This window comes from Agelaius tricolor, unplaced genomic scaffold (genome assembly GCF_023055355.1).
Source record: "Agelaius tricolor isolate 1412-34295 unplaced genomic scaffold, bAgeTri1.0.p SCAF_67, whole genome shotgun sequence".
NCBI classification, from domain to species: Eukaryota; Metazoa; Chordata; class Aves; order Passeriformes; family Icteridae; genus Agelaius; species Agelaius tricolor.
The window spans coordinates 868,977-892,959 of NW_027269327.1; the positions used below are offsets into that span (position 1 = coordinate 868,977).

The 23,983-nt window shown below is 40.9% G+C and overlaps 1 protein-coding gene across 3 annotated transcripts in view; it reads right to left on the minus strand.

Moving 5' to 3' along the window:
* Positions 1 to 23,983, minus strand: part of NELL1 (neural EGFL like 1) — a 318,623-nt gene that overhangs the window by 245,923 nt on the left and 48,717 nt on the right. For all 3 annotated transcript variants that reach the window (XM_071417123.1, XM_071417121.1, XM_071417122.1), the window contains exons 5-7: positions 8,823 to 8,919; positions 586 to 658; positions 261 to 343 (exon numbers count right to left, since the gene is read on the minus strand). In XM_071417123.1, coding sequence (XP_071273224.1) covers positions 261 to 343; positions 586 to 658; positions 8,823 to 8,919 — 253 coding nt within the window. The remainder of the gene's footprint in view (positions 1 to 260; positions 344 to 585; positions 659 to 8,822; positions 8,920 to 23,983) is intronic.

Genomic DNA, 23,983 nt, shown 5'->3' on the forward strand with positions numbered 1-23,983 from the left:
CTTCTTACAAAAAAATCAGACTCTAGGTATTTTGTTACAACCTGACAAATAATAAAGCAGAGAACAGGAACATTACTGAGCTTAAGAAACAACCACAGAACTATGTCCACAAGACTACTGCAGACAGCAAGAAAAGAATTGGCTCTACTATGAAAATTTAGAATAATTTTCATGGTATAAGAAACGGCATCTAGAATAAACACTTTCATCTTTGTCTTATGGAAGGAAAGGGGCAACTAAAAAAAAGCTTAGGTACCTACTTTTGCAGTCATTTTTGCCAGGAGTTCTTGCAAATCCATGATTCCTTGCACCAGACTTAAGAAATCACTGCAGGTTGGGCATGCTCAATAGAGAAAGATTAAAAAGAAACAGAAAAGAAGGAAAGACACAATAACCCATAAATAAACAACAATCTATCATACTAGATTTATCTGAACATAAAATGCAACCTGTTTATACAGAATTCTTGCCTTCTGGAAGTCAGCACATGCAAAAAATAACAAGCCTGAAAGTATTATTTTTAAAGCAGAGAAACAATCTGTATGAAAAATCTAAACTAGAGACAATAAAAAGATTGCTACTTACTGCGATTCAGATTAGGACACTGTGTTATATATCCATTAGGGATAAAGATGATTTTCACATCTTGAATAACACCCTTTGCAAAAGAAGAGAAAACTGGTAATACAGATTACAAACATTCACTTCAATCTGTACAAGCTCTTTCACAAGTCATTTCTTCAGTGGATACAAACAAAAATTACCAGCTTACTCTACTTGTGAGGAAAATAACTGAAGGTGAACAAAATAGAACTCCTCCTATGTCTCTGTGTGTTTGGAATATTACAGTGATAATACTGCTTTCTCTTTTGTAATCACCAAATATAAGCTGCTTAAACCCTTTAAATGGGGTGAGCCTGCTGAAAGAAGCAGTGCAATAATATAGTGCAATAATATCCATTGCTCAAGCCGATGACACACTTTTCCAAAAGATGAAATGAAACACAGCAAAACTCCTTTATTTTTTTTAACCAAGGAAGACTGTGAGATCAAATACTGAAAAGACAAGTGCCTAGTGCCAGATGTAAGTAAGTTCACACTTGGTTCCATGAAGGCCCCTAGCTCTGTATCTCAACAGGCAGTGGGGTCATTGTGCCACCAGGCAGAATCCAGCCCAGGCAGGCAGAGGTGCCCTGGGCAGGACTGGCAGGAGGGCAGGGCAGCTTCTCTGGGGCTCCTGAGCCAAAGCAGGACAGGGGAGCTTGTTTGGGGTTCCTGAACCAAAGCAGGACAGGGGCAGCTCCTCTGGGGTTCCTGAGCCAAAGCAGGACAGGGGAGCTTGTTTGGGGTTTCTGAACCAAAGCAGGACAGGGGAGCTTGTTTGGGGCTCCTGAGCCAAAGCAGGACAGGGGCAGCTTGTCTGAGGTTCCTGAGCCAAAGCAGGACAGGGGCAGCTTCTCTGGGGCTCCTGAGCCAAAGCAGGACAGGGGCAGCTTCTCTGGGGCTCCTGAACCAAAGCAGGACAGGGGCAGCTTCTCTGGGGCTCCTGAACCAAAACAGGACAGGGGCAGCTTCTCTCGGGCTCCTGAACCAAAGCAGGACAGGGGCAGCTTGTCTGAGGTTCCTGAGCCAAAGCAGGACAGGGGCAGCTTCTCTGGGGCTCCTGAGCCAAAGCAGGACAGGGAAGCTTGTTTGGGGTTTCTGAACCAAAGCAGGACAGGGAAGCTTGTTTGGGGCTCCTGAACCAAAGCAGGACAGGGGCAGCTTGTTTGGGGTTTCTGAGCCAAAGCAGGACAGGGACAGCTTCTCTGGGGCTCCTGAACCAAAGCAGGACAGGGCAGCTTCTCTGGGGCTCCTGAACCAAAGCAGGACAAGGGCAGCTTCTCTGGGGCTCCTGAACCAAAACAGGACTGGGGCAGCTTGTTTGGGGTTTCTGAGCCAAAGCAGGCAGGGCAGCTTGTCTGGTGCTCCTGAACCAAAGCAGGACAGGGCAGCTTCTCTGGGGCTCCTGAACCAAAGCAGGACAGGGGCAGCTTCTCTGGGGCTCCTGAACCAAAGCAGGACAGGGGCAGCTTCTCTGGGGCTCCTGAACCAAAGCAGGCAGGACAGCAGGACCTAGAGGTCAGTGCCTGCCCTGCAAGGAAAGCCCCAGGGGAGGCTGCAGATGCCCCTGCACACCTGGGCCCTGAAGCACCCCAGACACTTCAGACAGAACAGAAAATGCTGAAGCTTGTGTTTGTTCTCCTTAGCTCAGGATGAAGCATTTGCTGCATCTGTGGCTCTGCAATGTTCTTACTTCACAGGATCCACTGCTTCAATAATGTCATGGCCACTAAGGGACAGGAGCAGGGGAAATCAAGGACCTCTAGTGCTGACATTTGCACTTCCCCTGACTGCTAATCACATGTTGTGACACAGCTCTACCTCCTCACAGACAGAAAAATTTCTTTAAACTGAAAAGAAATTTATCATGGCAGCAGTTATTATCTAATTAAATTACTGATTTGCCAGACTGTGCTTTAATTTTCAGTTAAATTGCAATAGGGTGAATTTTGCAGGGCAAGGACATCATCACTTGCTCACATGCCACCCATATCCCACATGCACTCACATGCCACCCATAAATAGAGGCCTCAGACAGTCCTTGAAAGCCTGGCAAGGCAAGTCCCATTTACATGCTCATCTGTTCAAAGAGCACAATGTAATCAGCAAGCACTGTTTCCTGCTTACTGTCTCATGATCAAATATTAACTGAAAATATTAACAGAGATAATCAGATCACCCTGTCTTTCTCGCAGCAGAATATACATTTATTGACCTTTTCACTTATGAGAATAATGAAACCATAAGTAATAAGTAATATTGTAACTGGAAATGGAACATCCTAAAAGCCATTTTACACATTTTCTGTCAGCAGTCATCAGTGAGAAATTAGAAGGTGAGGCATAAAAATATACTTCCAACACTTAAGCCTCTGCAGTGAAAAGCTCAACCAAGAGTAAATGAGATTACAGAGTTCCACCACACCATATTGCCTAGCTAATGAGACACCATCCAAAAAGAAGTGATTTTTCTTCAGCCTTTTTTTTTAAGGTGCATCTTCTTCAAATGTGTTTGTTGCTTTAGAGTCACATTACTCCATTGTCTTTTGGACAGATTTGCATTTAGACATAGCCTGAAGAGGAAACACAACTATTTTATGTCTTAATTTCTGCTACTGAAAGCATATTACCATGTAATAACATAGGAATATGAACTTCAGTAACATAGATGACTTCTAGGTCTATAAAACATCTGAAATTTAATTATTACGATCAAACACAGAAGTAAACTTTCCAAGGGCAGAAATTTTGCTGATGTATTTTTTTAATAGAGAGACTTCATTGTAGGCAAACACTTATTACAGCCATAATTATTGTAACAAATATGAAAAAACTCTGGTTATTCCTGCTTCAGCATTAAGTCTGGGCTGCCAAGAGCATGGATTTGTCCCTAACAGTGTGATGTCAGTGGTCAAAATCTTTCCAGTTTTTCCCATCCCAAGCAGACATGACCTTTATATTATCAATAAAAACATTTGGCTAATGACATCCAAAGTTTCAGCTCAGCATCAGGACTTGCTAGCTTGAAGAGCCTTCATCTGGTGCAGGCAGATTACCAGCTACACGATGAAATTCAGGTTCTGCAGCACTAAAAATCAAGCCCATCCCATGAGGACATAATACAAAAAGCCCAGTGAATTGCACTTCTCAGATATCCACCACACAGAACAGTCCTCCCACATTCTGTGAAAAGGCTCATCTATTCCATGAGCTCCCCACTTGTGCATTTTCATTTCCTCCATCGCCTTTCATCCTCTTTAAAACCTACTTCTCCCACAGAGATAATATCACCCACACAGCTGTGCAAGTTGCCCTGGCCAGGGCTGGGAAGGCTCTACATGGTGGCACCAGCAGATGTGCCTGAAACTCCTGTGCCCTGGCAAAGCCATGCCAGCAGCTTTGCCATAAATTTTATATATGTGTGTATCTATATATATGTGTGTATATATATATATATATATATATATGTATATATGTGTATACGTACATGTATTTATATATATATGTATATATATATGGATATGTATGTGTATGTACATATATGTATATATATAATTTATAACATATATTTTTATATCGATTATATCTATATAACATATATTATATATAATATATAAATTATATATATAATTGTATATAATTTTATTTGTATTATTTTATATATATTATATATATAACTATATATATATAATTATATATATATAATTATATATATATAATTATAGTCATATGACTATAAAAATGATACACCTGATACTGTGCAATAAAAACACCAATATGCTTCTCATATGCTTCTCAGGCAGCTCATATACAATCCCCAGGCACAAGCAGGATCAATAGAGCCTGCTCCAGTAGTTATGAAAACTACTGTCTTGCAACATAAATCACCTTCTCACCAAGGCATTAATAAGCTCATTTTTGCACTAGCTCGTTGGAGGGACCCTTAGGGGGAAGGGTTCTCCTCAGCAATAAAACAAATTTTGCAGATAATTCTGATCCTGCCAGCAATCAGATCCATCCTAGAGAGTGTTCCATAGATATCTGGCATCAATCTTTTTCTCCCTTTGGTTGCATTTTCTTCAGCTTCCTAACCTGATGATAATGGTTATTATCAGGCCTTAGCCCTGAAACAAACCCTGGGTTTGTCTGGCTGTCCTGGCTCTGTCCAGCACAGGGTTAATTTCTGCAGTAGCCAGGAGAGAGCTGGGACGTGGGAATTAGAAAAGATATATTTTTTTCATAATTTATATATCATTTATAATTTACATATTATAATATATATTATAATATTACAATATGTAATATATAGTATATTATAATATAGTATATATTATATATTATAATATATTTTATAATTTATATATTTTATATATATATAATGTATATATAAAATTCTACAGCACTCACACCACTACAGGAGGCAGGGGAAGGGACTCTAGGGACTCTTTTCCATGGAGCAAGAGTTCCTTATGGTCAAGAAACTGTGGAGGAGAGAACCATCCAGTACCATCTATTATCAGGAATGTGTAAATAATTCATTCTCCTATATCTTTTGATAATAATATTGTTGCTGTTACTGTTCATTTTGTTATCTCATCGTTCTTTCCAGTAAATTGTTCTTATCTACACCCATCATCTTCACCTTTTGTGCCTCTACATTGCACCACAGTGGGAAGGGGGAAGGAAAGGAGGAGTGAGAGAGAGCAAGGTGTGATTTGAGAGAGTCTTGGCAGGGTGGGTACTGAATTGGTGAGAACCACTCATAAACCATGACAGCCTTAGTTTTCTATAACCCCTTATTCTATACCACTTATGTCCCACCCAGATCCTTCACCTTCCAACTACATAGATATATAAATATACACAATCACAGGTATCATTTCCATAGCCAGTAGCCATGTCTCCAAGCTGTCTGTTGAGCTCATTTAGCCCATGGCTGTGGGTTCTGCCCACCCCAGATGTCTCCCAGGACAGGAGGGCTGCTGTGCTGCTGGCTGGCTGCTGCCCCAGGAGCTCAGAGTGGTGTGTGTGGAGCAGCCCATCCTCACTGCCCGTGGCAGCCATGGCATACAGGGACAGTGCCATGCAGCAGCCAGTATTATATGTACAGTTCAACAGCACACACTGTTCTTATCCAAAATCAAATCCCCTTGTGCTACACATTGTGTTTCCCTGCCTCTCTCCATTACCCACCAAGTGGACCCAGGTCCTTGAGCAAAAACAATTCCTTGGAGGGGTTTGCCTTTGGTTGAGTTGCTCCAGTCTGGAGTTGCCATCAGCATTCTTCTTGCAAGTACTGTCACTTTATCAGAGTCCTGTAGTTGTCCAGGGGTGACCTCCCAAAACTCTGGAGCAGAGAATTCCTCTAAATGCCAGCCCAATTTCTCCCACATTCCATGACACTCATGATTATTCCCCCTCAGGGGAGATCTCTGAATGACACTCCTAGAAATCTCTGTCCTGACTCTAAACACAGTACTGTAGACCATACTGAGAAAACATGGCAGACACAGCAACAAGAACATGCTTTCCTTAACATCCAAATGAAATTACAAATTCTCAAAAGCTGTTTTAACAGGCCTGAAGGAGGAAAAATGGGTGAAAAGCTGTGGAAAACCATCATCCCCTCCAAACCATATTCCCTCCCCTGCTTTACCCCACAGACTAGATATGATTATTAATGGACTCCCCACAGAAGAACCCGAGGGTAGGAGAACAACACTGAACTCATACCCAAAATAACTCCCATTGCCCTTTATGTTATCAAGCAGATATCACACAGATCAGCAACAAAGGAATCCTGATCCCTCTCCCCCACTTAAGAGCTTAAATGAGGGATGTGGGACTCCAGGGGCTCTCCAAAATGCAGTTTATTCCAAGATGTTACAGCAGTCCAGGGTCGTGGGTGACAGAGCTGTGCCTACAGCTGTCAGCTCCAGCTGCACCCTCAGTTTAGGTTACAATGCATTATTTACTTTTCTTTTGGTTACATTGCATTATAGACTTTTCTTTTGGTTACATTGCATTCTAGACTTTTCTTTTGTTTACATTGCATTCTATACTTTTCTTTGCTGAGCATCTCAATACAGTAGAACCAATCCATACCTTAACTATTACCTATAGCCTGTCATAACTCCTGTAATGACCATATTCATGTCACTGTTCTCCAATCACTAACAGTCAGTACATTACAGTTTAAGCTAGAAGTTGGTTTTCAGTTTTCTTGCAGTGGAAAATTCTGAGACCTTTTTCTACCTGCAACATTTGCTGCCTTGTTTGCCTGTGCTCTCTTTGTGCTTGGTAAAAACATCTTCTTGTTTGGGGTGGGTTTATCCTTTGCTCTAAGCCATAAAAACCCCTTCTAACTCACACACCCTTTGCTCCTTGGTTATCCAGTGAGACTGGCTCAGCAATTCTTTTCTTCTATATCAAAACTTGCTTCCATCTCTATTCCTTCTTCAGACTCTACATTCAAAAATCTTTCTGCCAAGCATCCATATCTGTGAGACTTCCTTGTCAAACTTTCATCCTTCCCAACAGCCACTGAAGAAGACCCTTGTGAGGGGCACATCAGGGAACAAACACAGGGTTGGGCACCACATCCCCGTGAACAAGCCAGGCAACACTGCAGCCAGTGTTCCACACCTCATACCACAGATGCTTACAGCAAATAAATCATCCACCAGCTCTGACTCTTGTTATTTCCACCCTTCCTGCCACACTTTAGCCACCAATGAGGGCTGTCCTGGTTTGGGAATGGCCCTTCCCAGTTCAGTGTCCCCACTCCCAAACCCCAGGCTGTTCCCTCTCCATCCCCCTTTCCTCTACCCCTCCCTGCTGTGGCAGGATGGAATGGAGACCTGGAGGTACAAAAGGTGAAGATCACAGGTATAGGCAGGCACAATTTACTGGAAAGAGTGGTGAGGTAAGAAAATGAACAGTATCAAGATCAATAACAAAAGGTACAAAAAAAAATTATTCACGCAACAAGCTTGCTTTTCCTTACACACATTTTCATGGCTCCAACACACAAACAAAAATGCTAATTCTTTTTTAATGCTCTTATTTCCCTGCAGATCTCTGTTTACATTAAGGAAAATATATCTATTTTTTTATATGCTAAAACAGTGAAACAAATTGCTCTGAAAAAGAAAGGGAAATCCTGCTGAGCATATAAATATATGGAAAGAGATGTGTACTCTTTCCAAACTGGCAAAATCCCAAGTTTTTGCAACAAGAAACGTAAAAAAAGTAAGATTTCTGGAACTCTCAAGCAGGATTAAAAAAACCACAACCAATTATATTTCTCCCCTGAAGAAAGTTAGTAAAATATTCAAGCACACATAAAGCAAAGTAAGGCACTTGTCAGCTTTCATTATGATCAATAAAAATGGTCAGCCCATTAGCATATCATTAGCTACCCTGCTGTTTCCAAAGTGTTAACACGTAGAAATATTAATTTACAAACATATAATATCCCAGAGCTCTGAGGCTCTGACTGCCTGCACAAAATAAGAATTTAAGATGGGCCCTCCAATATAACTTCTTCCTTTTCCTATGTAGCTATAAACATATGTTTACCATCTGTGGAATAGTGGGAAGCAGCTGAGGTAAAAAACCAACAGCTGTAGGATAAAATAATACTATCAATTTCACTTCACACTGACAGCTCAGCTGCTGGAGGATGAAATGCACTGTAGGTTCAGAGCAACCCTCAGACTATCATTTAAGTCCAAAGTTGGCTTTTACCTCTGTTTCACAATTAAAATTGCTAGCTCCTATGCTGAAATAAGCTCAGTGTAATTGCCCTAGCTTGTTGGAAATCTAGGGACATCCTCAGAAAACAGGCAAATTGTAAAATTGTCTTAGGAGCTGAGAGCTTCACATGGAAACCAAGTGGGTGGTAAATCACCTTGGCAACAAATCCATGCCCAGATTGAGGAGAGGCAGATTGGCCTCTTGCTGCTCTACGGACTCCTTTCACAATAAACACTCATACTGTGCCTTGTTAGCCAAAACTGGAATAAATATCAGGAACTTTCACCTTGTAAACAGGTATAGGCAGGTATAAACAGGTATCAACAAGCTGTTTACAAATTGTCCACAGTTCCTACCAAATTTCATGCATATTGTGTTTCATGAACCTAAGACAACTGATTGGAAGTACCTTATTGACTATTATTAATTTCCTACCTCACATGCCATTTCATATCTGCTTACCTTAAAGAAACCATGTTTCCTGTTTCTCTGTCCAAGCCATAAATTGCTTTCAGGTGTCAAATTTGTTTCTGGGGGATCAATGACACGTTCATAAATCCTGTAGAGGGAAGACATTGCATTTACTTGAATTTTCTCTTTCCTCTGAAAACTTCCTTGACAAAATCAGGTAACAATAAAAGATGGAAAACAGAACCAAAAATAAAACCCCTAAAAATTTTCATTAAACACAGTATTTGTCACTGATTGTGGTGAAGAAAATATATTATAACTTTAAAGTTAAAAAAAATTTAAATCACAAACATATGAAGACTCCTTAAAATTGAAACTCTCCTTGTGCAGCTGTGCAGCACTAGACTAAAGAAGTAACAGCACCAGAGTTGCTCCACTCTGGTGGAGCAGTAGGGCAAAAAAAAGTAAAATAGGACCATCTTAGTCTAGGGATGTTTCTTAAAATCTACCCTAGAGAAAAAGTGCAATCACACACAAGATCCAACCAAATCCAACAACCCCTTGAGGCGTTCAGACTGGTTAGAATTTTGAACAGACTTCACAAAAGAACTTTATGCCACTCCACTCCCTTTTTTTTTTCCACTCTACATCAGTACATTACAGTTTAAGCTAGAAGTTGGTTTTCAGTTTTCTTGCAGTGGAAAATTCTGAGACCTTTCTTCTACCTGCAGCATTTGCTGCCTTGTTTTCTTCTGCTATCTTTGTGCTTGGTAAAAACATCTTCTTGTTTGGGGTGGGTTTATCCTTTGCTCTAAGCCATAAAAACCCCTTCTAACTCACACACCCTTTGCTCCTTGGTTATCCAGTGAGACTGGCTCAGCAATTCTGATGTGTTATTCATGCTTGCACATGGAACCTTCTCCCCTTCTTATTGGATTTCCTCAGGCTGGGTGCTCACATGTGGTGCCTCTACTGCACATCCACCTTGTGCCTGTCACCAGCACAGGTCTGGCACAGAATGGGACATCTCTATGGTATCTAACAGTGACAGCAAGTAATACAAGGTCCATAACAACCTTTATGGACTGCATAAACTCGCACGTGACTGCAGCAATCTGCATACCAAATTTCTAAAATGAACCGATGAAAAAATTGCTGTAACACAATTTTTAAATTAACAAAGTATTTGGAGTTCTAAACAGGTTTTGCTTGGGGTTTTGTTTGTTTATTTTTAGAAAAGCTGTAATGAAGTTTCCATAACAACTTTTCCAGGAAAACAGACCGCTACAATGATATCATCTTCCCAGAACATGAAAAATTCAGAGTTACTGATCCTGGGTTCTCATATTGCTGTGTCACATCAGAGGGAGCCATGAACTTCCTGCTTCATAACAAAAATAGCATGCTTAATAAGAATTATGGAGGAGATGATGAAATCTATTTCTATTACTGTCCGGTTTACAGGGAGTATGCATGGCTATGCAATCACAGCAGTGGGACAGCCAAGAGAAGAAACTCTGAGTCTGCCAAAACCCCTAGCTTAAAGAGGTGAAATTATCTGTGGTCAAATTGGTTTTTTCTTTAAAGCTATGGCTTTAAAACAAACCTAAAAAAAAACCACTAAAAAAAAGCAGAAGTGTCACTATAGGACGCAAAAGAACACAAGTGCACACCACTGTTCTCAAGGTGAAGAAAAAAGGGAAGTTTATTTTCTGACTCCAACATTTATAGATTTCCAAAAGTGACAGTGGATTGGAGGGTGACAGTGCCACCTCTCCAATGACACTGGACAAACCAACAGTCCATCAGCTTTCTCCTGCTCCATAAAGGAATGCAAAACAATGAGTTATTTACAGAAAGTGTGTGAGAAAGCTCATTACAAGAATGTAAACATCAGAAGGCTTAAAAAGTCTTAAAAAACCAGGGTGACACAGAAGTTGATCAACTGAACTTCTCTTCACAATTACACTCCACGTGTTTCTGCCAGAGGCTTGCCAAGTGTAATCAGTGATTTTTCAAGTTGCAAGTTGCCATGGCTATTGGGTTTGTATTGACTGCAAGGGTGGCTTCTGTGAGAAGCTGCTAGAAACACCCCCATGTCTGGCAGAGCCAGTGCCAGCTGCCTCCAGGATGGATCCGGCGCTGGCCAAGGCTGAGCCCATCACTGATGGTGGCAGCACCTTTGGAATAATGCTTTGAGGAGGGGGCAAAGTTACTGAGCAACAGCAATTCCATCCAGGGAGAGGGCTGAGAACACAGAGTGAGGGGAGCAGCTCTGCACACAGCCAGGGCAGGGCAGGAGGAGGGAGAGGGGATGCTCCAGCATGGGAGCGGAGATTCCCCATTCCCCATCCCCTCTGTGCCATCTGTGGGGACCAGGCAGAGGAACATCAGGAGTGAAATAAGCACAGGAAGAAGAAAAGGGTGGGTGGAAGGGATTTGGGTTTACTTCTCTGCCTAACTGCGATTTAACTGAGCAAATTAAACTCATTTTCCTGAGTCTGTTTTGCCCTCAGCTGTAATGGGTGGGTGATCTCTCCATTATCTATATAGTCTATCACTATCTTCATTATCTATTTGTTGGGCACCTGGTGTCCAGCCAGTGTCAAAGCCACCATATCACACTATTGGAAAATTCATTTATTTCCAGAGGCCTAGAATAACATCCCAGTATTAAAGAACTTCTAGAAAGATCTACAAAGTTATGTTAAAGTACAGAGTCCTATATCCCACCCACTTTTGCTTATCAAAAAGGAGTACAAACCATTTGTCAAGATGAAATAGAAGCGATATATAACAAAACCAAAGTCTAACACTACTTTTTTTTTAAAGAAACAGCAAGAAACATCTCAAACCTAATAACAAAAAATATGAAAATTACAGCTAAAGAATGTGAGTACAGGAGTCAGACTTCTTGTAATATTCATAATTTCATTGCTAAAGTTTATTATAATTATCATCAGCCCTAACTCATCACATTTCATGCACATGATGCATTCAGAGCTCTAGGAAAATTCTATCTCTAGTGTTTAATTAGGTCTATCTATAAAATTACCATGCTGAGCTGTTTTACCTGCCCAAACAGCAGAACAAGCTCATATTCTTTTAAAGCAGGTTTTGAGAATTACAGGATTTTTGCATGCACTGTCCCTATCAATAATTTAAAGTATAAGTAGAAGCTTTCTGTCATACCTCATGCAAAATTGAACTACACAAATGCAAAATTGAACTACACAAATGCAAAACTGCAGCAAAATACTGAATGAGAAACAAAGAATTGACATGGTCCTTGAGTATGAACTCCTTGAGAGCATGTGCACTGAACTGCTCTATCATATGAGGAATTTATCTTTGCATAATAGCATAGCTTTATTCATGATTTTGGTTAATAATGCCCCCACAGGAAAATTCCTCATCTCCTGAAAAGGCTAAACAATATCCAATAAATAACTGCATTTCTCCCATTATATAAAATCCCAGTGCTGACCAGGTTCAAAAACACTACTTATTGAAGAATATTTGATTTTTATTCACCTGGCCTAGTTAAAGTTGATAAAAGAACTCCACAATATCTATCTTTCTTCAATTGCATATAAAAGAAATCAAAACCTGACGCTGTTATATGACAGTTCAACAACTGCAAGTTAGGAAGACAAATCAGAGACAGGCTAATGTGGCTTATCTTGTCTTTTCTGATGATTTAACACTCTTTCAGCCTATGTGGACAGGGCTGTTGTCACCTTCTTTCCACTCTCTTCACAAAGGGCCATCCTTAAGACACAAAAGCTCAAGATTCCCCATATTCCTCCACTGTTCTACTCTAATTCAAATTGCATTTCTGAAACAGGCATTTACCTTAAACCAAGGGGTTGATCAGGGTTAGTTTGTACCTTATTCCACATCTGTCAACAAGGCTGGATTGTTTTCCTCAGATCTGCCTATGAAGTAACAGGCTTAGGAGTCAAGAGAGGGCATGAAATGCAGATCAGTCCTTGACTATCTTTTTATGCCAAAAGATGTTTTGGTTGACATCATCTGATTTACAAACTATGTCAATTTACTTTATTGTTGTATACTGTTAAACACAATCAGAAAAAAAAAGCCTGGCAAGTATACACACAACATATTGCTACTCCTGTAAGCCCCTCTATACTCTTGGGAAATGAAAAGGGGGGAAAGCACATCAGTTAAAAAAAAATTAAAACACAGAAACCCCAAACAAACAGAATATCCACATTAAGCTTCCACATCACTCACTTTCCCTTACCTGCCTTTCTGGGCTGAGCTGTGCCACCTTCCTTGGCTTTTTACCCATGTGACCAATATTCTGTATTTGGCATATGAATAGCTGAAGTACACACTTCAGCTTACGAAGTGCTGGTCTAGAGCTCCTTGGAGACCAGTTTCCAGCACATTTGGCTTTGATGCCAACACAGAGAAATGCACAATACACTTCACAAGAAAAGGAATGCTCAGAAAGAAGACTCGGGGGAGCTGTGGTCACTAAAACTGCTGCAGAGTGAATAGCCCCTCCAACATGAGGAGACCCAGGTCTCCAGGTTAATGGAAGCTCTCCTACAAACTCCAGGCTTCCAGATTTATCATTGCTGCAGTTACTTTCCAAGAGAAAGCTTGATTTGCCCCTATTTTACACCAACATATTTCAAAGAAGTTAAACTATAAAACCAGGGTAATAGAACAATGAACCAATCCTAGTGTCTTGAAATGTTGATGCTCAGAATACATTCAGTAACCACTGACCCATTGAGCAAAATACAGTAAGAAATATACCTGTTAATACACCTGTTAATCAATAAATACCCAAATATTCTTGTGGTTTGTATCTATATCTCTACCCTGTCTGCATGCTTTGATTTATTAAGTATTCTTGTGCAATCATCAGAATCACCTCTCTCAAGGACACATTTCAAACGTGCATCTCTGCCATAATGAAGACAATATACAGAAAATAGAGAATCTATAAAATAATCAGTGTATTCCTGAAAGGAGACATATCTAAAATATTTGCATCCTAATACACACACACACACACACACACACACACACATATCTTGCTCTGCATAGAGGGAGAACTTCTCTAGAAATCAAGCTCTGTTGGACAAGGAGACAGCTCCAGTCCATGTACTCAATATGTAGCAATATGGCCTATGATAAATAAAACAAAACAAAACAAACAAAAAAATAAATAAAATACCTTTCAGGCTTACCCCTCCAGATTAATCAACATAAATTAACTCAATATAAATTATTTTTAGCATCCTTGTAATGTGTACATATACAATGGTACAATGGTATATATCTAATATAGAATGGTAGCACAGGAAAATACCCTCATTCTATACACGAGTAGACTGAAACACAGACAGATTAACCAAGATCACAAAGACAGTGTCTCTGCCCAAGATCTAAGCCTTTAGACTGGGCATGACTGAAGCTTAACTGCCTCTCATACTGGGTCCCACTCCCTCTGGAAAAAACGTGATATGGAATTGTCTCTTGCAGTGAAGATGATTTCTTACACACAACTTTAATAAGCAGAAGTTAGCACTTTATTTCCACTTTTGTGGAGATGCAGCTCTACATCATACATAGAGTATTTGCCATGCCAGATGGATTTTTGAAACTGCTGAAATATTTAGCAGAACATGAAAATAAACTTTGAAAATAAACTAAATGTCTGCTCACATTAGGATACATCAGCCAGTATGGACTGATCAGGAGGCACCGCTGCCTAAAATTCTGAACCATAAAATAGACTGCAACTCAACAGTCACTACAGAGCAGCACACCAAATCATGATATTTTCAAATTCTTCCATGTCTAAAATACGAGTGGGTTAGTAAAATAGGAACATTCCTTCTTCTGGTTGCAGGCTGGATATGAAAACCCTGAGATCAGCTCAGTTAGTTAGAGCATGGTGCTAAACAACACCAAAGTTGAGGGCTTGATCCTCACTCAGGCCATTCATTACAGAGCTGGACTCAGGTCCTTGTGGGTCCCTCCCAGCTCAGAACATTCTCTGAAATTTGTGAACACACACAGCCCTGAACTGCATTAAACAGGCTTTAAACAGAGATTTAGACTGAGGGTACAAAAGCCATGGGGGTCCTTTGTTTGGGATTCCTCCTCAGGGAAGCTCTAAATTTCCATGTAGAGAACAGGTGTTGAATTCATCACACCCAATTTTAAATGTCTCAAAAGTTCATACCTGTAGTGGAGCTGGTCCTCTAGACTCATTTAAGGAAGAGACATAAGTGTTTCTAGGATGTGATTCATCTTACAGTAAATTATTCACTCTCCAAAGGCCCCTCCAACAGCTGCACAGGAGCCCTTCCTGACATCAGGGTGAATCATCAAAACAGATTTTTGCAATTCAAAGCCTGATGCTCAAAAATTACACTCTCCTGCAACCATTCATTACCCTGTATACATCCATCTGGATCTTCAGATCCTTTAAATACAGTGAAGGGCATAGAAAAGTTCTGTTCATGACAGTCTTTAACACAGCACTCTCAACTTCTGTAAAGAGAGGCAGAGAAGGAAGTTCCCTGTGTTTTGCATCAATCTTTTCCCTAATCAAATTTGCAGAGGTGAGGACCACCTTTGACCCTTGCTATCATCTCCAGCTGAGCCTGAAAAAACACAGTACACCTCTGAAATAGCAAATGAGGCCTCCTAACACAGCCCATTGTATAAAAACAATCAGCTGCTTCAAAAAGTTTCTCCAGCAAATTCTCTGAACCTACCAATAGAGAAATTGATTGCTTATATCAGTTCCTAGCTTTAAGATACAATATCGGCATTTGTCTTTATCTCTATACTTCCAAAGAGATTAAGAATTTATTTTAAAAATAAATACTAAGGTATCTTTACATATTTCTCTTTCAACCCATTTTCTCTATGCTTCCCAATATAAATGTGCCAATACCAATGTGATTGGATTTTCTTGATAGTGTTTACAGATAGGATGCATTACTTGACATGTATTCAGTTTGGAGCAACTTCAACTGAATTATTCATTCAGTTTCCAGTGTTTTGTTTCAGAAAAATAAACTTCCTGGGGGAAATTTGGATTTTTTTTTTTTTTTTTTGTTCTTATCTCCTCTGCCATACTATAGGAGTTCATAATAATTTAACAGAGGAAAGCAATCTAGATTAAAATCTTGGGGTATGAAGGAAGCCTTTTCTTATTAAATTTTGAATGTACAATAGTAACTGCCAACCATTTAATCAAGTTATTATTCAGCTTTGGGAGAAAAAAAATAGGTGTCCAGTAATAGCATATGTCAAGTAAAAGACTCAAGAGTGCATGCTCAGTTTACATTCTCTTCAAGGTCTGTCACCCAAATGATTTCATTGATTTTCCTGTATAATCACAGAGACAAAGTTAATGTACTCTATTTTTCACTTTAATTATTCCAAAAAACAAATCTAAATTTAAAAATAAAAATCCATCTAAATAAAATTCTGCTTTAAAAATCTCTTCTTTTCATTCAAGAAAAATTCAAAGTAGCTAACAAACAGGAGGAAACTACACAAATGCAAGTGGAGATGGTCACAAGAGCCCATTTTCACTGTCAGGTTTTGGGGGTTCACTCTCCACACATCAGTTGTGTAAGGGTGAATTCACAGAGATATTATCTGCCTGTACAGGGGCTTTTGTTACAAAATATATTACACTCCTCAGTTTCCTACAAACTTATCCATTCATTTTATCAGAATTTCCTAAGCACTAAATTAAAACAAATCATTCTTATCGACTCGAAGTAGAGGACTGGACCTATTATATGACACAGCAGCGGCCCCAGGAAGGGCAGAAATGCATCTGTCATGAAATGCATCTGTGGTTTAGGGCAAACGGCCCAAGAAGGGCAGAAGTGCATCTGTCAGAGTTCCCTCTATGGCAACTTTCATCAGGAGAAAATCTACCTGAGGTAGATTCCAACACCTTTACAAACAAGGTCAATATTATGAACTTTACTTGCAAATGACAAAACGGATACAAATGGTTCCTGACAGCAACAGTGCAAAGAGTGCCTAAGCCCTAACAGCCTGTCTGCCAGGTTGCAATGTTTGCCCATCCTCATGTAACAAAAACAGCACTTCTGAAAGTGTGAAAAACCCAGAAAATAGGCTGAGTCAGACTCTAAGCACAAATAGAAATTTGGCCATTTGCTTAGGATTGTCACAAGTTATACAGAAAAAATTTTATGCCAAACCATGAGGTCAACTGTACCTTACATGTATGGATCCAGAGTAGGGCTTTTAGTGTCAAGACAGTTGGTCTGACACCCAAATAGTGATCACATTTCTCAGCTTAGGCAACTGCTCCTTTTGGCTAGGACAGACTCATTTTCTGCAAAGCAGCTGGTGTGGTGCCCTGTGCAGGATTTGTGACCTGTCCTGGTTTAAGGCAAATTTGGGAGAGAATCTCCAAAAGGGGCCCCTCCAGAAAGCAAACCCACACAGCCCCTCCCTCCAACCAGGTCGGGAAGGATTCCTCAGAGACAAGTGGAAAGAACCTGTTTATTTAACAGGCACAGCACCCCCAGCACACAGAATGAACAATACCAGGTGACACCACTCTGTCACTGCTCTGAAATGATGAGAAATTCAGAAAGTCTCTCTTAGGGATGATCGCTCTGTTCTCAGTCCCTCCTGTGCTGGGGCAGCTGCTGCAGCCACAAGGTGCAAACTCTCGGTGTTTCCCAGGCCCCAGCCCGGAGCAGGCTCGAGTAGGCCCAAAAAAGGGAAAGGAGAAACAGTCCAGGGAAAAATTTGGGCTGCTCAGCTAAACTAACCAGCAGAAGTCAAGAGCAAGAGCAAAGCAGGAGCAAGAGCAAAGTGAAAAGCCAAGCAAAAAGCAAAAGCAGCACCCATGCACTGCCCTGTCTCTGTGTCCCACCAGCTGTGGGGGAGTGGCTGATAGCAAAACCAAAACAAAACATTGGCTCTGCAGAGCCAGCCTTGAAGGCACAGAACATGATATCCAGCATGAACAGAACACAGGAATGGGGATACAGCATCAGAACCTCACCCCAGGACATGACCAAAAAGGGTGGGTGTCACTCCTGTACTGTAGCTGATGGTCAGCAGCACCAGGGCCTCTCCTGCTCCTCACACTGCCCCACCAGCCAGGGGCTGGGGACACACGAGAGCCTGGGAGGGGACACAGCCAGCACAGCAGAGCCCAGCTGAGCCCAGGGACACCCCGTGCCACACCACATCACACTCAGCAACACAAGCTGGGGGAAAGCAGAAAGGGCATGGGGATGTTTGGAATTATGGCATTTGTCAGTGAGACATTATGGCATTGGAGTGAGACAAACCCCTGCTTCTTCCAGGAAAACAGCTAAACACCTGCCAGCTGATGGGAGATGTGAATTAATTCTTTGTTTTGCTTTGCTTTAGCTGTTAAACTGTCTTTATTTCAACTTGCATCGTCCTGAATCCCTTCCCCATCCCACTGCAGAGGCAGCAGCTGTGTGCTGCTCAGCTGCCTACCACCACTAAACCACACTGCAACCTTTTTCTTTTAGGTAAAGCTGAGCTCAATAAATAGCATGTGGCTCCTGGCCCTGTCATTGCCCTTAAAACTTGTACATAATCCACAGGTAGCAGGAGCACACAAGAATATTTCTCACAGGTTTTGGTGAACATGATAATTTTTTGCCATATTCAGCAGAACTTAAGGTGGTGTCTAGGTCAAAAGAATTCTTCCTCTGAAGTGCTGAGGTGAATGTCATCTGCATATACAGGCTTTTTCTACAAAAATCAATGTGCTCAACTTCTATGGATTAATGTGAATTCAGGACTTTAAACATCTCCATACAGAGCTGAGAGCTACATAGATCAAATGCCACTTTTCAAACAAATATCTGACTCTCCAAAGGCATTTTAGCATCTCTTTATCACTTGTGAGCAACTATCACTATCTGGTTTATACCAGAGCATAAACCACAAAGCAGGAGGGTTTTTATGATGCACACAAGTATCCATGACAGTCAAGGAGACAAATACACTTATTAAAAGAGGACAAAACTAAAACTCACAGGGTCCCTAAAAGACACCCTTTAACCTCAGCAAACTTTGAAGCTCAGGTTCTAAACCAGAATACTGAATAAAGCAAACTGTTAACAAGAAAGCTTAAAGCACAGCACACTCATTTGTTACCATACCAAGTATCATACCAAAAGCCCATCTCACATGAACCAAATGTTCAGAGTACATCCCAGATGCAAAATATCATCAAACCAAGCCTGAGCAATTAAAAGCAGATTCTAGAAATAAGAGGGAGAAATTAATTCAATGGGTTCTTTCAAGATATTAAAAGAAGAAAAGCTCCTCTCCCACAAATTAAACAAGAAACCCTTAGAGCAAGATACATCTGAGATAAAAAACTGTATTAGAATATCTATGAAACAAGTAGTAGCCAATTAAGCCTATCTTGCAATCAGAAAGCAAAACAGGAAGAATATGCATCAAAATGTGCACAAATAAGGCCTTGCAGCAAAATGAACCCCAAAATAAAATGCTATCAGAACAAAGAGGTAAAACCATGATTAAATGGCTAATGCCATTTCTATTTTGTCATTAATTAAAACCATTATTAAATGGCTAATGCCATCTCTATTTTGTCGTGAAAATTCCAAAAACATACAAACTAAGATTGCATCTGGGGTTTGTCCCAAGGTGTTTATTGAGTAAGAACTGGCAGCTCTGAATTCTGCTTCTATTCCATCTGCCTGCCACAGAGGGATGCGCTGGTCTCTGGCCCAAGACCTGCAGAACAGGGATCTTCACTCTGGCACTTACAGAACCTGAGGCATGATAAGCCTTTACAGCTTTGGAACAGCTCCTCTTCACAAAATACATGCAGCCTTTGTGTTTCCTTTGTTTTCCCTTTGTCTCAGGCTCCTCTCAACCCCAAAGTTGATTTATCTAGTACAATAAGATAGGTGCAATTGTGAAAAGAACGAGGCTTTTGATTTCAACTTTTTCTGCACTGCTACAAAAGCTAAATATAAAATTCAGGCAAGCCACAAGAAACCTTTTTACTAAACAGCTTCTGCCCCCCTTCCAAAACCACATCTGCTGAGAAGTTAATTGCTTTACAGGGTATCTTGTCACAGGATCATCTCATCAAGGGGCTCATGTCATCACTGGAGGATTTGTACGTAATCATAAAATAACCTCATCCATATTCCAGAGCCAATTTGCTGCAGTGATGGAAGGCAAGTGCAGGCTGAGGATGGAGCTTTGCCTTTGCTGCCAGGCTCATGCCAGGGCCCTGCCCCTGGTGCTGCCTCAGCTCTGTGCAAAGGCACTCTGCCCTCCCTGGAGCTGCCACGGCCTCTGGAACACCATGGCCTCTTTCCCTGCTCCTCAGCTCTTCCTGCAGGTTCTTCCAATAGCCCACATTTCCCTTTTCCCATGGTGTTTTCCAACTGTCCAGTTTAGTCTTGGTTGTTTGAAAGATAACATTGCAGTCCCTCCACAAATAACTAATTGGCCATGACTGGGGAGGTGTATGAAACAGACAGTAAACATAGAACGAGCCATTATATTGGTTCTAAAATTAAATTTAGATGGAAACTGCCAGCAGACAGGCAGAAAAGCACTCTGCAGGGACAGCACATTTCTCACAACATCTGACACACTGGGGAGGTGAAAGCATGGTTCGGCTCAAGTCAGTGAGAGTTCTCACTGCAGACTGCACTGGGGTGTTCCCCAGGGATGCTGCATGGCACATCTTTCAGACAAGTTAAGGTGAGTAGCTGGTGTGACAGAGAAAAATTCAGTTTGGGCTGAAAAACTCCAAGTTGCCTTAGTTAGCACAGTGGCAGTTATTAGTTATTTGCTTTCACTACTGATGTGCTGAAGAGGATGCCATTGAAACTGCAGCCCAATTAAGTAATGCAGTTTCCACTGATTCTTTCATTTACTGCCTGCTCTCAGATCCAAGGACAAGTTACAGGACTGGCAATTGCATGTTACCTTACTCCTGTGCCAAGGATCAAGCTACCAACCTCCTCCTTACTGCTTCTTCCATGCATCCTTCCATTGGCAAAATGGATCACAAAACAAGGATTCTTCATATCATTAAAATATTTGAAGTGGAAGCCACTTTAATGGAATATTTAAAAATATTAAAATATTATATAAAATATTAAAATATTATATAAAAATATTTAAAGTGGAAGAGGAAGCCACTGCCCCAGAGCCCCCTTGGTGTTCCCAAGCCCTGCCACCTTCCACCTCTGAGCACCCCACATGCCTCCAGCTCCTCGGAGCCAAGGAAAAAATGTGACTGATCCCGCACCACTGCCCTTTAGAGAGCTGTCAGTTTTGTGTCACCCCATCATGAAATAATGAGAACTGTCAGGTTCTGGGGTATTAAGAAATTCAATCAAGCAGACTCTACCTCCCTGCAGCCAGCTTGAGGATTTTGTAAAGATTGGATTCCTAGAATAATTACCTTCTGGGTAACAGTGCTAAACTGCCAAAGACAGACACCTCAAGTGTTAAAGCACTCCATAAAGCTCTGGGCTGCTTTCACAGCTCTCAGCAGCCTCAGCCCTGTTTGAACAATCGCCCTCTCAAGCCCCACCACACTCAGGAGGTTTCAGATCTTTTGGAAAGACTCTGCACTATTTGCTACATGGAGACTCAGGTCTCAAGTCTGCTGTTGAATAGTTCAGAGGGGCTCTCACCTGTTCTTTGGCAAAGATCTAAAAGTATTTAACTAGAATTGGGCTATACTTTTCTCAATTCTGCTCCAACATTATCCTATGTGATTTGTAGTTCTAAACTCCAGAATTAAGCTAACTACTTCAAATGGAAGAGTTCATTTATTTCTTAGATCTCAGTTAATCTGTCTGTCTGGAGCAAGATAATTGTTTTTACAATCTGACAGGAAAAAGCTCAAAACATTTGCTTTATCTGGCTGACTCTTAAATTATTATGATCACCCCTCTGTCCATATGAACCCCACATCAACAAATAAAAAAGAAATAGAGCCAAGTAATAGGAGACTTCTCCTGAAAAAAGTTCACAGAAAAATATCCAAGTACATTTCAAACTGTGCAAGCTAAATTTTCAGAGACTGCTTTTGTAACTAACCAAACCAATTTAAAGATTTACTGCTTTATACATGCCTACATGTATATTGGACCAATATACAAATATTTGAGAATTTGGTAATACAACTAGTCACACACTTTTGGAAACTACTAAACCACCTAAGGCTTGCCAGTCTTGATTTAAGATCATTTCCTCTGCCATTATCCATCCTCTCCCTCTGACACACCCAGAGCATGAAAGTACAAGGAATGCAAGGTGGCAAAGGTAAAGCATAACACAATATTCCTGTCCTGTTGAAGCCACCAACCTGTCTACCAACACTGACAACTCACCAGAAAGCACCACAAGTCCCTGTGGCATTCACATTCTCTGAAAAATCCCTTCACACGGGATTTTTCTCCTGGGAAGCTGAGAAGCCTCAGAGAAAAAGGAAAACAATTCTTCTCTCATTTGCTTCTCCTGTGTTGTGCTCATGTGGAATGTGTTTGGAGATTGTTTCATTGGTTTCATGTGGGTTGTTTTGACTCTTTGGCCAATCGGGGCCAAGCTGTGTCAGGACTCTGGAAAGAGTCAGGAGTTTCCATTGTTATCTTTTTAGCCTTCTGTAAGTATCCTTTCTGTATTCTTTAGTATAGTATAGTACAGTATTCTTTAATATAATATAGTATCATAAAGTAAAAAATCAGCCTTCTGAGAACAGGGAGTCAGATCCATCATTCCTCCCTGCCATGGGGCACCCACAAATACAATAAGTCCCCAGATCTGACAGGGGGAGGGGGGACCAAAACCATTGCTGAGTCTACATTCAGCAGGATATTGGGCTTTGCAGGCACCAAACCCTGCCCCGAGCTCCTATGGAAGACCCTTAATCAAACCCCAGGAGAATGATTCTGCTCCTCTCCTGACATCAGCAGCAGCTGGAGCAGCTCCCAAAAGGAGCCCAAAGCAGATTCCATGCTGAGCAGGAGCTTGTGAGGCCTCTCTGCTGAAGCTCAGTGCCCAGGTACCTGTGCAAGTGATGTCTGCCTTCTGGGGGTGGCCAAAGGGTCTCAGACAGGTAGGAACAGATATGGATTGTTACCTTTTTTGTCCTCAAGTACTTTTTCAGCACTTTCATAAATATTCATGCATTCTCACAATTCTCTCAATGCAGTATACAAAGGAGCTCAAAATATTTTTGGGGGATTAAAAATAAATTTTCATCATAATTGAGGACTGGATTAAAACATATCATTCAGTCTTTGGTCACACCCATGCCACCATTCTGCTGATGCATTAGCTATTCAGTGAAAAACCCTAGCTATTTAAAAGTTCCTTTAAAAAGAAAATAATGCTGACTGTATCCTCAACACTTCCTTGCAGCTAACTGCAGTAACTGTGATGATGGAGACTGATGGCAGCTGATGTGGTATGCCAGCTGGAGATCTCCCTCATGCTAAACATTTTACAGCCTTTCTGCCAAACAAAAGAAAGAACTCGTAGGTGACAAGGAACCAGTCCACAGTTCCACAGTTCTGAGGTTGGGTGCACCCATGATGCACAATTACACCACTCTACCCAAGTAAACATTTCTCTGGCAGCTTTTGCGATACAGCTTGGAGAGCAGAGAAGCAATCTGGGTCACAAACTCATATTCAAGCAGCGAGACTGAATTACCTAGCTGCACAGCACTGTCACCACACCATTTTCCCTCTCAAGAGAAAGTGTTTTACAGTAACTAAAGCAGCAAATCCCTCTTTTAAATGCATCCTTTAACCTTCTTTAAATTTATTACACTTTAATTAAAGTCACGGAACTTTGTTTAGATCAGTTGAAAACCTCAGGTTGGCAGCCACAATATCTCATTTATAAGAACTCGGACGTCTTGGATTCCCATATTTGGAGGATGTTACTTTAATTTATTTATTTTTCCAATTAAAAAGTTCTCACTGCTCATGCATTTTTTATTCCCTAATGCGCTGTTCTAACATAAAAGAAGCAGACAACATGTTTTTTCAGTTGGAGACTACTTCCAAGCCTGCTCCAGTTTTATAATCTATTCTCTTATGCTCTTACCAACCCCCTCCATCAAACAGCTAAGATATCCATCAAAACCACAGGATGTATTC